The sequence below is a fragment of the Macaca thibetana genome, chromosome 2 (assembly GCF_024542745.1).
Source record: "Macaca thibetana thibetana isolate TM-01 chromosome 2, ASM2454274v1, whole genome shotgun sequence".
NCBI classification, from domain to species: domain Eukaryota; kingdom Metazoa; phylum Chordata; class Mammalia; order Primates; family Cercopithecidae; genus Macaca; species Macaca thibetana.
The window spans coordinates 145258877-145273364 of record NC_065579.1 but is presented as its reverse complement, the minus strand read 5'-3'; the positions used below and the strand labels follow the sequence as shown (position 1 = coordinate 145273364).

At 46.4% G+C, this 14488-nt stretch overlaps 1 protein-coding gene across 9 annotated transcripts in view; it reads left to right on the top strand.

Moving 5' to 3' along the window:
* IFT122 (intraflagellar transport 122) overlaps window positions 1-14488 on the top strand; it is a 97479-nt gene that overhangs the window by 47013 nt on the left and 35978 nt on the right. For all 9 annotated transcript variants that reach the window (XM_050781584.1, XM_050781589.1, XM_050781588.1 and 6 more), the window contains 6 exons: window positions 6421-6612; window positions 6769-6907; window positions 8119-8321; window positions 9889-10026; window positions 11632-11796; window positions 13576-13773. In XM_050781584.1, coding sequence (XP_050637541.1) covers window positions 6421-6612; window positions 6769-6907; window positions 8119-8321; window positions 9889-10026; window positions 11632-11796; window positions 13576-13773 — 1035 coding nt within the window. The remainder of the gene's footprint in view (window positions 1-6420; window positions 6613-6768; window positions 6908-8118; window positions 8322-9888; window positions 10027-11631; window positions 11797-13575; window positions 13774-14488) is intronic.

Sequence of the window (14488 nt, the reverse complement as noted above, 5' to 3'; positions counted from 1 at the left end):
AAAGTGCTGGGATTACAGGTGTGAGCCACTACGCCCGGCCTATGATTTTTTGTTTGTTTGTTTTGAGATAGTCTCGCTCTGTCGCCCAGGCTGGTGTGTAATGGTGCAATCTCGGTTCACTGCAACCTCTGCCTCCCGGGTTCAAGCGATTCTCCTGCCTCAGCCTCCTGAGTAGCTGGGATTACAGGCATGTGCAACCACGCCTGGCTAATTTTGTATTTTTGGTAGAGATGGGGTTTCTCCATGTTGGTGAGGCTGGTCTCAAACTCCTGACCTCAGGTGATCTGCCAGCCTTAGCCTCCCAAAGTGCTGGGATTATAGGCATGAGCTGCCACCACACCTGGCCGAGGATGTGATTATAAAGGACCTGAGTAGTGAGAATAAGAAGTTCAAACATCATATATTGTAAGTATTCAGGAGCCATAGATGGCAGGAAGTGGCATCACAGATTCTTGCTTCAGAAGAATAACTTGTTTCCGTGGGGAGTGGATTAAAATATAGAGAGCATGGTAGTAGGATGACTTATTAGTAGGCAGGAAACGCCAAGAATTAGAGTAAAGGTGCTGGATACAGGGTTCATACCATAGCCAAGCAAGTGAGAAATGCAACCTGTGCAGTGAAGCCTTTAATTTCATAGCATCCTTATTCCTCAAAATATGTCATGCAAGACGGAAGAGTTTTAGATGTGTGTAGCCCAGCTTTTGGGCCATTTCTTCTACCCCTGCCTTACCATTGGTCATTTCTTTTGTATTCAAGTAAAGAAAAGATAAAGGGAGCAGATAATGAAGTGTTTTCTCAGTTTGCCATGGTTGATTTCCTAAAACTCTCATTTTAATTAACTATCATCTAGTTTCCCCGGCCCTCTCTATTCATCCGCTTAATGTGTGTACGTCATCATTCAACAGATATTTATAGGCACACCTACTGTGTACGAGGCACTGGATGTGGGTACTGAAGACTCTTGGGAACAAATGACCGCACTGCAGTGGGAGGGAATGGGGTCTTGTTGCTGTGGCCACAGTAGAAAAGAGCTCAACATGGCGGAGGGCCACAGGAAATATCTTGCATCTATGCCGCCCCAGAGCTCGTGTTGTGGCCCAAAGTTTCTGCATGATAAGCAACCTTAACCTGCTGAGATGGCTGAGATGGTAATCCCAACTTGTTTGGGACAGTAAAATTGTTTTCTTGGTGGATAAGTGTCTTCCCTTCCCAATCTGGGAAGATTAGAATTAAATGTAGGATGATGAAGTAAATCAAACCCATACTTTTGTGTTAGCCTGAGGTATAATTTGTGTATTTTTGTCATTTGAAGTGTTAGTAATACTTAAGAGGATCGACTTAATAATAATAATAGCTAACATTTATTGAATTCCAGGCATTATATAAACTCTTTACAAGGATTAACTCTCTTAATCCTTGTAACAACCCTATGAGGTAAATACTGTTATCATCACCATATTACATGCAAGAAAATTGAAGCACAGAGAGGCTCAATAATTTGCCCAAAGGCACACATTTAGTCTGTGGTCCACCCTGGTGAAACCCAGGCATGCTGGTGCCAGAATCCATATTAGAATATCTATCAGATTAGTCTTGCAATGACCATTTAAAAGTTGTATTGAGTAATTTTATATGTCTGATTTTATTTATTTATTTTTTGAGAAAAGCTCCCACCCTATTACCCAGGCTGGAATGCAGTGGTATGATCATGGCTCACTACAGCCTTGATCCCCCTGGGCTCAAGGAATCCTCCTACCTCAGCCTTCCAAGTGACTGGGACTATAGGCACATTTCACCACACCCTGCTAATTAAAAAAAAAATATTTTTTTTAGAGATAGGGTCTTCTATGTTGTCCAGGCTGGTCTCAAACTCCTGGGCTCAAGTGATTCTTCTGCCTTGGCTTCCCAAATTCCTGGGAATACAGGTGTGAGCCACCATATCTGGCCTACTTCTGATTTTAAGTGGAAAGATATAAGAATTATATTTAAAGTGTATATTATTTAAGGTTCCTAAGCAATATTGGAATGCTTAAGCAATTTGTTGTATTTTTCTGCTTGGTGTTCACTGAGCTTTTTGAATGTACACATTGATATCTTTATGTCTTTCACCAAATGTGGAAACATTTTGGCCATGATTTCTTGAAATATTTCTTCTTCTCCATTCTTTCCTTTCCTCTGGGACTCTAATTACACTTACATTAGACCTTTTGTTATTGTTCTCCAAGTCATTGAGGCTCTGTTATTATTTTTTTAAATCCCTTCTTTTCCCTCCGATCTTCAGATTGGAGGATTTCTGTTGTTCAGTATTAAATTTCATTGACTCTTCTGCAACTTCTGACATTTCTCTTAAGCTCTTTCAGTGCATATTTGTTTCAGTTATTATTGCATTTTTCTGTTCTAGAATTTCCATTTGGTTCTTTTTTCCTTTTCATTCATTACAAGCATATTTTTCTTTATCGTCTTAACCATAGTTATAATAGCTGTTTTTTTTTTGTTTGTTTGTTTGTTTTTTGAGACAGAGTCTCGCTGTGTCACCCAGGCTGGAGTGCAGTGGCCGGATCTCAGCTCACTGCAAGCTCCGCCTCCTGGGTTCACGCCATTCTCCTGCCTCAGCCTCCCGAGTAGCTGGGACTACAGGCGCCCGCCACCTTGCCCGGCTAGTTTTTTTTTGTTTTTTTTATTTTTTAGTAGAGACGGGGTTTCACTGGGTTAGCCAGGATGGTCTCGATCTCCTGACCTTGTGATCCACCCGTCTCGGCCTCCCAAAGTGCTGGGATTACAGGCTTGAGCCACTGTGCCCTGCCAATAGCTGTTTTAAAATTCTCATCTGCAGCTGGGCATGGTGGCTCGTGCCTGTAATCCCAGTACTTTTGGAGGCTGAGGAGGGAGGATTACTTGAGGCCAGGATCATGGTTCAAGACTAGCCTGGGCTACATAGAGAGACTTCATCCCTAAAAACAAACAAACAAATTAGCCAGGCGAGGTGGCAGGCACCTATTGTCCTAGCACCTCAGGAGGCTGAGGCAGGAGTATTTCCAAGCTGAGGAGTTCAAGGCTGCAGTGAACTCTTACCACTGCACTCCAGCCTGGGTGACAGAGCAAGACCTGTGCCCAAAAAGCAAACAAAATTCTCATCTGCTATTTCTAACATCTGGGTCGTCATGGTTCAGTCTCCATTGAATATGGTTCACATTTTCTGCTTTGGGGAATTTTGAATTGTACTCAATATAGTGAGTGATACGTCATAGAGACTCATTTCCATCATGTTCCTCTGAAGATTATTGTGTATGTTTGTGTGTATATATGTTTAAGCAGGCAGTTTACTTTGCTGGGCTCAATATCAAAACTGCATGTTTTCAGTGGTGTCAGCAGCTGACATCTCTGTGCAGTTCTTTAGCTGTAGCTAGGCTGCTTGGCATCTCATCACAGTTTGTAGTTCAAGAGTTTCCAGATATTCAGCGGAGTTTATGTGCAGAATTTAAGCTCTTACTTTGCATCTCTTTTCTGGAATTTCCCACCTCACTTTCTGGGTGCTGTGGTCCTCCCAAATTCTATATTCACCCAGCATGATGCTGAAGAGGGCTACCCTCCGGCAAGAACCCTTAAAAAAAATGAGAAGTTCACCTAGTGCTTGTTCTCTTCTTCCAGATGTGCATGTGTCTTCAGTTCCTGCCTGCTTTTGGTTGCCCTGAAATGGTTGTTGTTTATAGTTGGTCCAGAGTTTATTGTTTATACTTGTGGGAGGATGTTCCGATAGGAACTACTGAGCCACTTGCAGAAGCTGCTAGCCTTCCATGTCATGATTCATAAGAATTTTTAGTTTTCTTATTAGGTTTTCTAGCATCAGATAAGTGCTAGGGAAAGTTTTGGTTGCTAGGCATTTGAAATTCCTAAAAAGGAAAGGAAATTTGAATGTATTAAACTTATAATTGCAGTTTAAATTGGTATAAGGGAATTAATTTAACTAAGTTTTAAATGAGACTGGATATTTAAGGGATTTTATAATCTGTTCAAAATTAAATTCCTTAAACAGTCAGTCAATTGGCTGTTCACTTTAACTAGATTTATAAATAGGAAAATATTTGTAAATTGAACTTAAAAACTTAAGGAGAAATCAGTTCCCTAAAGTTATTTCTTTTATAAATTGAATATTAGTTTAATAATGTTAATCACAAACAGTCTTTTTATTCACAAAAGACACCATTGGGGCAGCAAAAAACTCCAGTGGTAATAAGGAACTTGTGCTTTAGCGGGGCAGACCTGATTAACCCTGTATCTACAGGCAATGAAAGAAGTGCAATGGGATAGGCGAGCACAGGTGCTGTGGTGGGATGAGGGGATGGGGATTGGAGATGTTCCTGGAGGAGATGACACCTGGCAGACAAAGTGAGGGAAAGAGCACTCCTGGCTGGGTCTAGGGATGGTGTGGAGTACAGCACCTGTGAGGATGTAGAAACCTGAAAAAGCATTGCCTGCTTAGGAAACTTACAAATTCATTTTGGCTGAGAGAATGACCTTGGGGGCTGAGTTTGGGAGTGACCTTCATCCTAGAAGCTGAGAAAACACCATTGAGAAAGTGAAAAGACAAGCCACAGAATGTGAGAAGTTTTACAACTCATATATCTGATAAGGGACTTGTATCTGGAATATATAAAGAACTATAAAGACAGGGCTGGGCATGGTGGTTCATGCATGTAATCCCAGTGCTTTGAGAGGCAGAGACAGGAAGATCACTTGAGAACAGGAGTTCAGAACTAACTTGGGTAACATAGTGGGACCCCATCTCTAAAAAAATATAGTTTTAATTAGCTGGGTGTGGTGGTATATGCCTCTAGTCTCAGCTCCTAGGTGTGGCAGGGGGCTGAGGCAGAGGAATTGAGCCCAGAAGTTCAAGGTTGCCTTGGGTTATGATCATATGAGTGCATTCCAGCCTAAGCCATAGAGTGAGACATTTCTTTGTGGCCAATAAGCACATGAAATGATGCTCCATATCATTAGCTATCAGGAAAATGCAAATTGAAACCACAATGAGATAATTCATACTCACTAAAATGGAGAAATTGGAATCCTTATACGCTGCTAATGCAAATATAAAATGGTGCATTCACTTTGAAAAGTGTAGCAGTTCCTAAAAGGGTTCAATGTAGAGTTTAAAAAGAAAAAAATTTAGGCCAGGAGCTGTGACTCACTCCTGTAATCCCAGCACTTTGGGAGGCCAAGGTGGGTGGATCATCTGAGCTCAGGAGTTTGAGACTAGCCTGGACAACAAGGAGAAACACCGTCTCTGCAAAAAATACAAAAATTAGCCAGGCGTGGTGGCGCACACCTGTAGTCCCAGCTACTTGGGAGGCTGAGGTAGGAGGATCACTTGAAGGTGGGAGGTGGAGGTTTCAGTGAGCCAAGATTGCGCCGCTGCACTCCAGCCTGGGCAACAGAGTCAGACCCTGTTTCAAAAAAAAAAAAAATTTTGCTAGGCATGGTGGCACTCACCTGTGGTCCTGGCTACTTAGGAGGCTGAAGCAAGAAGATCACTTGAGTCCAGGAATTCAAGGCTACAGTGAGCCGTAATTGCACCACTGCACTCCAGCCTGGGTGACAGAGTGAGACCCTATCTTGAAATAAATAAGAATTAAAAAATAAAGAGAAGTAGTATGGGTGTAGTTGCAGAATAAAAGGACAATCTTTATTTTTTTTTTGAGATGAAATCTCGCTCTGTCGCCCAGGCTGGAGTGCAGTGGCCAGATCTCAGGTCACCGCAAGCTCCACCTCCCGGGTTTACGCCATTCTCCTACTTCAGCCTCCCAAGTAGCTGGGACTACAGGCGCCCGCCACCTCGCCCGGCTAGTGTTTTATATTTTTTAGTAGAGACGGGGTTTCACCATGTTAGCCAGCATGGTGTCGATCTCCTGACCTTGTGATCCGCCCGTCTCGGCCTCCCAAAGTGCTGGGATTACAGGCTTGAGCCACCACGCCCGACCAGGACAGTCTTTAAACTGAATAAACTCAGCTTTATAAAATACTTTTTTAAAAAAGGCAGAGAAAAGAAGCTGAGGGAACCCACTGAACTGTATGAAGAACTGTATTTGCAGAGGGAGGGGGGCCTTTGGGAGCAAAACCACCCACAGTCTCCATCTTGGCTGAGGAGCCCTGACACACCTGCACTCCTGGAGCACTTGGGTGGGACTAGGGGAGGTGCCACTGACTCTAGGAGCTAAGGATTGGGCTGTGTGGTGGGGGAGTAGGGAGATGCAGAGGCAGAGAGGCCCGTGTTCACCATGGGATGACACGGGAGAAAAGGCTGGCCAGCTATCCCTGTCTTCCCAACTCCCTCTAAAGTTGGCGAGAAAAGCCCTTAATTGTATTGCAATGGTTATGGATTCGGAAATGGTTTTTCCCTTGGTGTGTGTTCTTTTTCCTCAGATTGGGAAGGATCGGGCACTGAACTTTGACCCCTGCTGCATCAGCTACTTTACTAAAGGGGAGTACATTTTGCTGGGGGGTTCAGACAAGCAAGTATCTCTTTTCACCAAGGATGGAGTGCGGCTTGGGACTGTTGGGGAGCAGAACTCCTGGGTGTGGACGTGTCAAGTGAAACCGGATTCCAACTATGTGGTAAGAAGAGGAAGTTTGTTCTGTGGGGCCATGGCTTGAAGAGGCACTGAGCAGCCGCCATATGTCGAGAGACATATCACTGGGGTTTGTGTCTGACAAATGGGAGTGCAGACTGTCTCCAGAGAGCTGGGAATTGACAGTTCTGTCACCCTGCAGGTGGTCGGCTGCCAGGACGGCACCATTTCCTTCTACCAGCTTATTTTCAGCACAGTCCATGGGCTCTACAAGGACCGCTATGCCTACAGGGATAGCATGACTGACGTCATTGTGCAGCACCTGATTACTGAGCAGAAAGGTGAGAAGCAGGTCTAGACCTTGGGAAGAGGGACAGGTGGAAGCAGGTGGAAAGGGCTACTGACAGGGCACTTGAAATGACAGGAAAGGTTTCTCCTTGGCCTTTTGAAAACATGTTAGCCACTGGGTCTGTGTCTTGGGGTTTTGGTTTTTTTTTTTTTTTTTTTGGTGGGGGAACTAGGGATGCCAATCTCCTTGAGGATCTCATGAAAGCAATAAGCCCTCTCTGAAAAATGTACCAACTCATAATTTCAAGGAGTACGTGAATTTCCTGAGTGAGGGAGGATGATTTATGACAGATTGGAGCCAGGTGGTTGACCTACATGGGTCTTTGTGGACCTTTATCCTTTCTGGTCAGAGTCACTCAGGGGTGCTTCTCCCTCAGCCCAGTCTCCACTTGCCTCCTGCTGGGTCCTTCTGCCAGAGATGAGCAGCGGAATTGGATTGGCACAGGCTTAGTCAGAAGATCAGGGTTCCAGGCCTAGCATAGTCATTCCAAGCCCTAAGACCGCAGTCTCTCCCTCTGTCCACTTAAGTAGCTGTGCTGGTTAAATAGGCTCAGAATCCACTTACTCCAGGTGTATTCATATCTGCATGTGCTGGCCTTAGTGCACTGCTGGGTGCCTTTGCAAGGGATCCAGGTGGGGGGTTCTTTTGTAGATTCAGATGAGTGTCCTTTGGTCCCCCTGGAGGACCATATGTTTTTGAAGATTCTGGCTGTGGTAGCTGGGGCAAAGCCTCTTGGACAGCTCCACAGTGTCCCCGTCAGGGACATTTTCTCCACCTGGTCTGTAGTGGGAGTGTAGAGCCTGGTGTGTACCAGAAATTAACGTGTCTTTCCTGTTTGTCAAGGAGGTGGGCAGGGAGCGGCCAGAGGTGAGGTCAGTTACTTAAGCAGGCTTCCGATCACCAGGGGCCACTAGTGCTGTGGAGAGGAGTTTATATTTGTATCCAGCAAGTGATGGTAACAGTGAGTAGTTCATTTCCATACTCAGTTGTCAGCCTTGGACCGTGAAGATTGGATCCTATAGGACTTTGGATCCCAGTGCTCAGCAGAGTTGATTGTGTATATTAGATACTCTAAAGATTTTTCAATGAGAGTATCTCACTTTAATTGCCAGTAGCGTTAAGTAAATGATGGCTTTTAATTTCTCTCCCTTCCACCTTACTTAACAACCTCTTGCTAGAACTAGATATTTTTTTCTTTGACAGTTCGGATTAAATGCAAAGAGCTTGTCAAGAAGATTGCCATCTACAGAAATCGATTGGCTATCCAACTGCCAGAGAAAATCCTCATCTATGAGTTGTATTCAGAGGACTCATCAGACATGCATTACCGGGTAAAGGAGAAGATTATCAAGAAGTTTGAGTGCAACCTCCTGGTGGTGTGTGCCAATCACATCATCCTGTGCCAGGTGGGCAGCAGCGTGTTGGAGGGGTTGGGCTGAATTCCATTTGTGCTCCCTGCAATGATAGGGTGCCCATCTCATGGTTTTAAAACTGGTCACTAGAAAACAAGTCTGTTTCCATCAGACTAAGTGGTGCTTATTGGCTTTCATTTTCCTGGCATCTGGATGAACCAGACTCTATTAGCAAGTCATGAGCCATAAACTGAAGAATGCTTTTTGTTTTATTTTATTATTTTTTTAAAAATATTTTTCTTGAGACAGACATGGTCTCGCTCTGTTGCCCAGGCTGGAATGCAGTGGCACAATTCTGGCTCACTGCAGCTTTGACCTCCCAAGCTCAAGCAGTCCTCCTCCTGAGTAGCTGGCACGTGCCACCACACTCAACTAATCTTTTATTTTTAGTAGAGATTCGAGGCTGTACTTTGGGAGGCTAAGGCAGGAGGAATGCTTGAACCCAGGAGTTTAAGACCTGTCCAGCCTCCCAAAGTACTGGGATTATAGGTGTGAGCCACTGTGTCTAGCCAAGAATACCTTTTTCTATTGCAGAACATTTTGTCATACTGGGATTAGATATATTTTAATGACTTAAAACATAAATTGGTGTTATACAAAATGAAGATAGTTTTTATGGATAAGCATATACACATAAAATTTGTATCAACTCAGTAATTGTCAAGGAAATTTTAATTCCTGAAAGATTTTTTTTTTCATAGAAAAAAATTTCTCAAGATTCCTAGAGAGTGTCTCAGTCAATGCCAAGAGAAGTTTGGAAAGACTTTGAGAGAAGGCTAGTCCAGCATCTTGGAAGTAGAGGTGGATTTAGTTTTACATAGCTCTATTGGAGGTGATGAAAGAGAATAATTCTTTAGGAATCACTGTAGTGTAAAATACTATTAAAATCTCTCAAAGTCTGGAACTGGGCTGGGTGCAGTGGCTCACGCCTGTAAATCCCAGCACTTTGGGAGGCCAAGGCAGGATGATCGCTTGAGGCTAGTAGTTTGAAAGAAGTCTAGAAAACAAACTGAGACCCCATCTCTACAAAAAAAAAATTATTTAATTAGCTGGGTGTGATGGTACTTGCCTGTAGTCCCAGCTACTTGGGAGGCTGAGGCAAGAGGATTGCTTGAGCCAGGAATTGGAGGCTGCAGTGAGCTATGATAGCGCCACTGCACTCTAGTCTGGGTGACAGTGAGACTCTGTCTCAAAAATCAATCAATCAATCAATCAATAATCAAAGTCTAGAACTTCAAGCGGTTTAGGGTTGCCACAAATTACAGGATACGTGTGGCAAGTATGTGTACTGGCAAGTATGTGTACTTTTGAGTGCTGCCTCTGGCCTAGGCTGCCTGGATGGAGGTTTGCATTGAAAGTCTGAGGCTGAATTGGGCTCTGTGGGGAAGCCTTGCACGGAGTCTTGGATTAACGATGCCAATTATGGGGTCTACATTGGGTTAGATAGATAGATACTGAATGTGTAGGTATTTTCACACTTTAGGGGCAGGAAGACCTCCTTGGGGAGGGCTGGGAGCACTTATTCTGTTGAATTTCCATGAGATCTGGGTTTGCTTCTTAGGAGAAACGGCTGCAGTGCCTGTCCTTCAGCGGAGTGAAGGAGCGGGAGTGGCAGATGGAGTCTCTCATTCGTTACATCAAGGTGATCGGCGGCCCTCCTGGAAGGGAAGGCCTGTTAGTGGGGCTGAAGAATGGACAGGTGAGCACTCCCGCATGTCTCCTCTCAGGCTGATAATCTACATGCACACGTGGGTGACCCGTCTAGCAATGACTCTGAGCTGGGTTCTCAGGGCAGGAAAAGGGCTTCTCTCCTCCATGGTTGAATTGTGGGGCAGCCCTGAGTTCAGGTTTTGAGGACCGCCTCAGGCCAAAGGTGCTGTGGCCGTCACACTCATAGCAGGCCCATGTTTTGGCAGAGTTGAGCTATAACCTTTGGCTACATGTAAAGTGGATTAGTGGCTTAAGGTCACCAGAAGGTGGGAGATTTGTTAGAGATGCTGCTTCTGTGGATTTCTAGAGGGAGGCAGAGATTGTTACCTAGGTCAGCTCCCGATTAGGGCAGTGAGTGGATTAAGGCAGTGTATTCCAGCATGTGTCCTAGAGAATGCTGGGTCCTCAGGGTACTGATAGATGTCGTAAGAAAAATGAGCCCTTTGGCCAGTTAGATGTGGGATATCCAGGTTACACAAAGTTAAACAGATTTCTCTGTGTGTGTGTGTGTGTGTACATGTGTGTTCTTTACTCAGCATAAGAAAAGTTCTAAGTGGGCTGCTACATGGAACTTTGAAAGTGACAATGTAACTGCATTAGCCTGACAGCCAAGCTGTGCAGCAGATGGCTTATGGCTGAGGCTTGTCAGGTCTTTGCTGGGTACGGAAGTCACGGGGCGTGAGAGCAGTGAGTGAAGTCAAGCAGCAATGCCAAGGGGAGGAACGGCCGCTTCTTTCTCAGGCAGCTCTCACTTCCCATGGGAGGATGGACTTTGGGGTCAGGTGAACCTGAGGTCATGTTCTTACTTAGCTACTCACTGGCTTTGTCATGCTGGGCACTTTACTTCTGTGAGGCTGATTTTACATGAGGATAATACCACATATTTCATAGGACTGTCAAAACCAGATATCATCAAGGTTGGGAGTTAAAGCCAGTGTTAAAAAACAAAAAACAAACAAAAAACACCAGGGGTATTAAAGCAGGCATGGTGGTGGGTACCTGTTGTCCCAGCTACTCAGGAGGCTGAGGCAGGAGGATCACTTTGAGCCCAGGAGTTTAAGGCTGCAGTGTGATATGATTAAGACTGTGAATAGCCACTGCAGTCAGTCTGGGCAACATAGCAACACCTTATCTCTAAAAAAAATTTTTTTTAAACCAGGGATATCAGTAGATGATGGCTGTCATCATCATTATTATAATTCTCTACCACATGTCTTGTCAGTGTTCATAGTAGCCTTTTCCTGTGTTAGTTCGTGACTCAGATCTCTGCTAGGTGGCCTCTCCTAACGCTGCCATTTGGGTAATGTCATCAACAAATCCCCGGTCCGAACAGACACTGAAGTGAGCTCGGCCTGTCTCGGGGCTGTCATTATGTCTGCAGCCTCTGATGAACCTCGCTTCTGGCCTGCTGAGGATAAGCCAACGCGCCCACCACCCCCCTCTTTCTTTTGAGGAGTCCTTTTCTCTGCACAGAACTTCTGGTGAAGGTGGTGGGAGTTGTTCTTACAGAGCACATGGGATTCTAGCGGCCTGGCAGTGGGCCAGGATCTTGTTGCCATGGTGACTGACACTGTTTTCACTGAAATGTTGCCAGATCCTGAAGATCTTCGTGGACAATCTCTTTGCTATCATCCTGCTGAAGCAGGCCACAGCCGTGCGCTGCTTGGACATGAGTGCCTCCCGTAAGAAGCTGGCCGTGGTAGATGAAAACGACACTTGCCTGGTGTATGACATCGATACCAAGGAGCTGCTTTTTCAGGTGATGTCCCCGAGGGGGCCCAGGGACATCATCCTTTGATTAGAGACCCTCCTCTAGCTTCCCAGCCCCTGCAGGAGGCTCTCCAGCTCTGGTCCTGGCAGGTCTCTGGGAGGAGCAGTGAGGAGCAGGGGCCAAGCACAGGTGCAGAGTCCCAGAGGCCCTGGGCCACAACCTGCTCCTCCCACACAGGCACAAGCTGCAGGGCCTGGACCAGCCTCTTTAACTTTGGTTTCCTTGCCAATGGAAACCAAAGGCTCTGAGCAAGCAGAGCCTTTCTTACGCGTTTACCATGAACAAGAAATGGGGCCATGACTCTGAGAGGGGTGTGACGTTGGCACTCAGTGAATGGGGCGATGGATGCACTTCCTTTGCAGAAGTCTGCGTCTTACCTGTGCAGGCCTGCCTGTGTCTATGCGCACCTATCGCACGGGAAGGAAACAGGATCAGTTTTGTCATCTGAAAGGGGGAAGGGGATGGGCAAGCCTTGCCTTCTGCTTAATTCACAAGAATGCTAGAAGAGCCGGTAGAATGCAAAGTGCTTGGATCTTTGGGGGCCTAGGCATTGTTTAGTGGAGTCATCCAGCCCTGTGGCCTGAGGAAGTGTCACCAGAGAAGATAGCCCAGTAGCTCTGTGCCCAGGGCCTGGCTGCTTTTCGCTGGGCTCGTGCCATTCTTTGTCTCTTTAGGTCTTTGTAGGTGGTCAGGACTGGTTTCCCGGAATGAAGTTCCCCCCAAAGCTGGAGCCCTTCCTGACTGGTTTCCTCGGCCACTGCAGGGTTTCCTCATGTTATGGGCATATTGAGTCCCCTTACCAGGCTCCTCCTTGTTCTCAGCAGCAGAATTGATAGGGGGAGGGTCCTGAAGTGGGGAGCAGCCTCTGTCAGTGAGAAGGGGTTACCTGGCCACCTCTAGCCCAGGGGTGACTCCCTGTCAGTCTCAACTCACTCATGTCCCGAAGAGAGTAGAATGGTTTGGGGGCAAGAGAGGGCACAGCCTTCAGGCTGACCTGGGCTTGGGTCCTGCCTGGATCCCTTACTGTGTGATCTTAAGTTAGTGAGCCTCTCTGAGCCTTGATTACTTTTCTCTAAAATGAAATTAGTAATTGCCCCTCACAGAATTGCTATAGGAATAGGGGATACCACAGTGCCTAGCTCAGTGTTGGGCACAAAATGGGGCCTGAAATGTTACCTCCCTTCTCCCCAGCCTCACCTCCCACCTATAGGGGGCGTAGCTGGCCCCAAATGTGAATCTTGTGTCTAAGCGTAGAACCATACAAGTATGGAAGGGTGTGTGCTCCACCGTCCCCACTGCTGGTTCTGTAGCAGGCTAGGGGAGGTGATTCTCAGCCCTGCCAGGAGACATCAGCATTCCCAGCTGTGACATTGCCTGCTGGCTTTTCCTCTTCTCCACTGCCCCACCCTCTAAACATAAAACAGCTATATTGATTTTTTTCTCATTATAAAAAACAATCCATGCTCATTATAAAAGATTTAGTCATTATAAAAGATCCTAGGCAGAAGGGTATGAGCATATTTCAGGAGAATAATTTTTTTTTTCAAAAGTAATGCTTGCTAACTCAAAAATTCCAACAACATGCAGGTGCATGGAGGGGCTTGCCTCTGTTCATTTCTTTGTGGTCCCTTTTCCTCCTTTTCCCTTCATCCCACTGTAAGCAATTTAGTGGGATTCAGTCTTTAAGAGGGTATTGGGCTGAAATGTGCGAGCACTGCCCAAGCCCAGGGTGGTTCTCACAGGATCCCCACCGTCCCTGTCCCCCAGGAACCAAACGCCAACAGTGTGGCCTGGAACACTCAGTGTGAGGACATGCTCTGCTTCTCGGGAGGAGGCTACCTCAACATCAAAGCCAGCACCTTCCCTGTGCACCGGCAGAAGCTGCAGGGCTTTGTGGTCGGCTACAATGGCTCCAAGATCTTCTGCCTCCATGTCTTCTCCATTTCTGCTGTGGAGGTGCCGCAGGTAACTGGGGGCACCTGTCCACTGTCAGCGCTGGCAAGGCGGACAAGATCAGGGAAGCCAGGCCCCTTGCTGGTGCTTTGGGGAGACAGTAGCAAGGAGAGAAGAATGGCAGCTGTGATGTCATGGGAGGCAGTCTGGGCCTGGAACCTGCTGCCCTGTCTCCACTCCTTGCAACCTGTGTGACTGGGGGCAAACAGATTAACCTCCCTGAGCCTCAGTTTCTTCCTGGTCCCCTTTATGTAAGGATGGGAGGGGTATGCAGTGTTACCAACAGTGTGTGTTTTGCGGAGAGCCCAGCGTGGAGCCAAATGGAGCGAGCAACAAAGCTAGGAGTCTGGCAGGGTGTGTGTGTGTGTGTGTGTGTGTGTGTATGTGTGTGATGGTAGTGATGTGTGTGCGAGAGAGATGGGGAGAGAGAGAATGAGTGGGTGGGGGTGTGGGCTGAGGTCTGTGAGCCAATAAGGGAGCATAGGACTCTGCACAAGCCCCCTGAACCAGGAGGAGGCCAGAATAGAAATGGGGCACTGAAGGGAGGAGCCACAGAATGGGGAAGGGCAGAACCACAGACAGACGGCTGAGATTGACCTCCCGAATGCAGGATGGTCTCCCCTCCGCCTTCTGCACCCCACACAGATAGTGCTCAATGTAGGATTGCCATAAAACAGAGACATGCACCAGTGAGAAACTTTAGCCTTCATCATCCCATCCTGAGGAC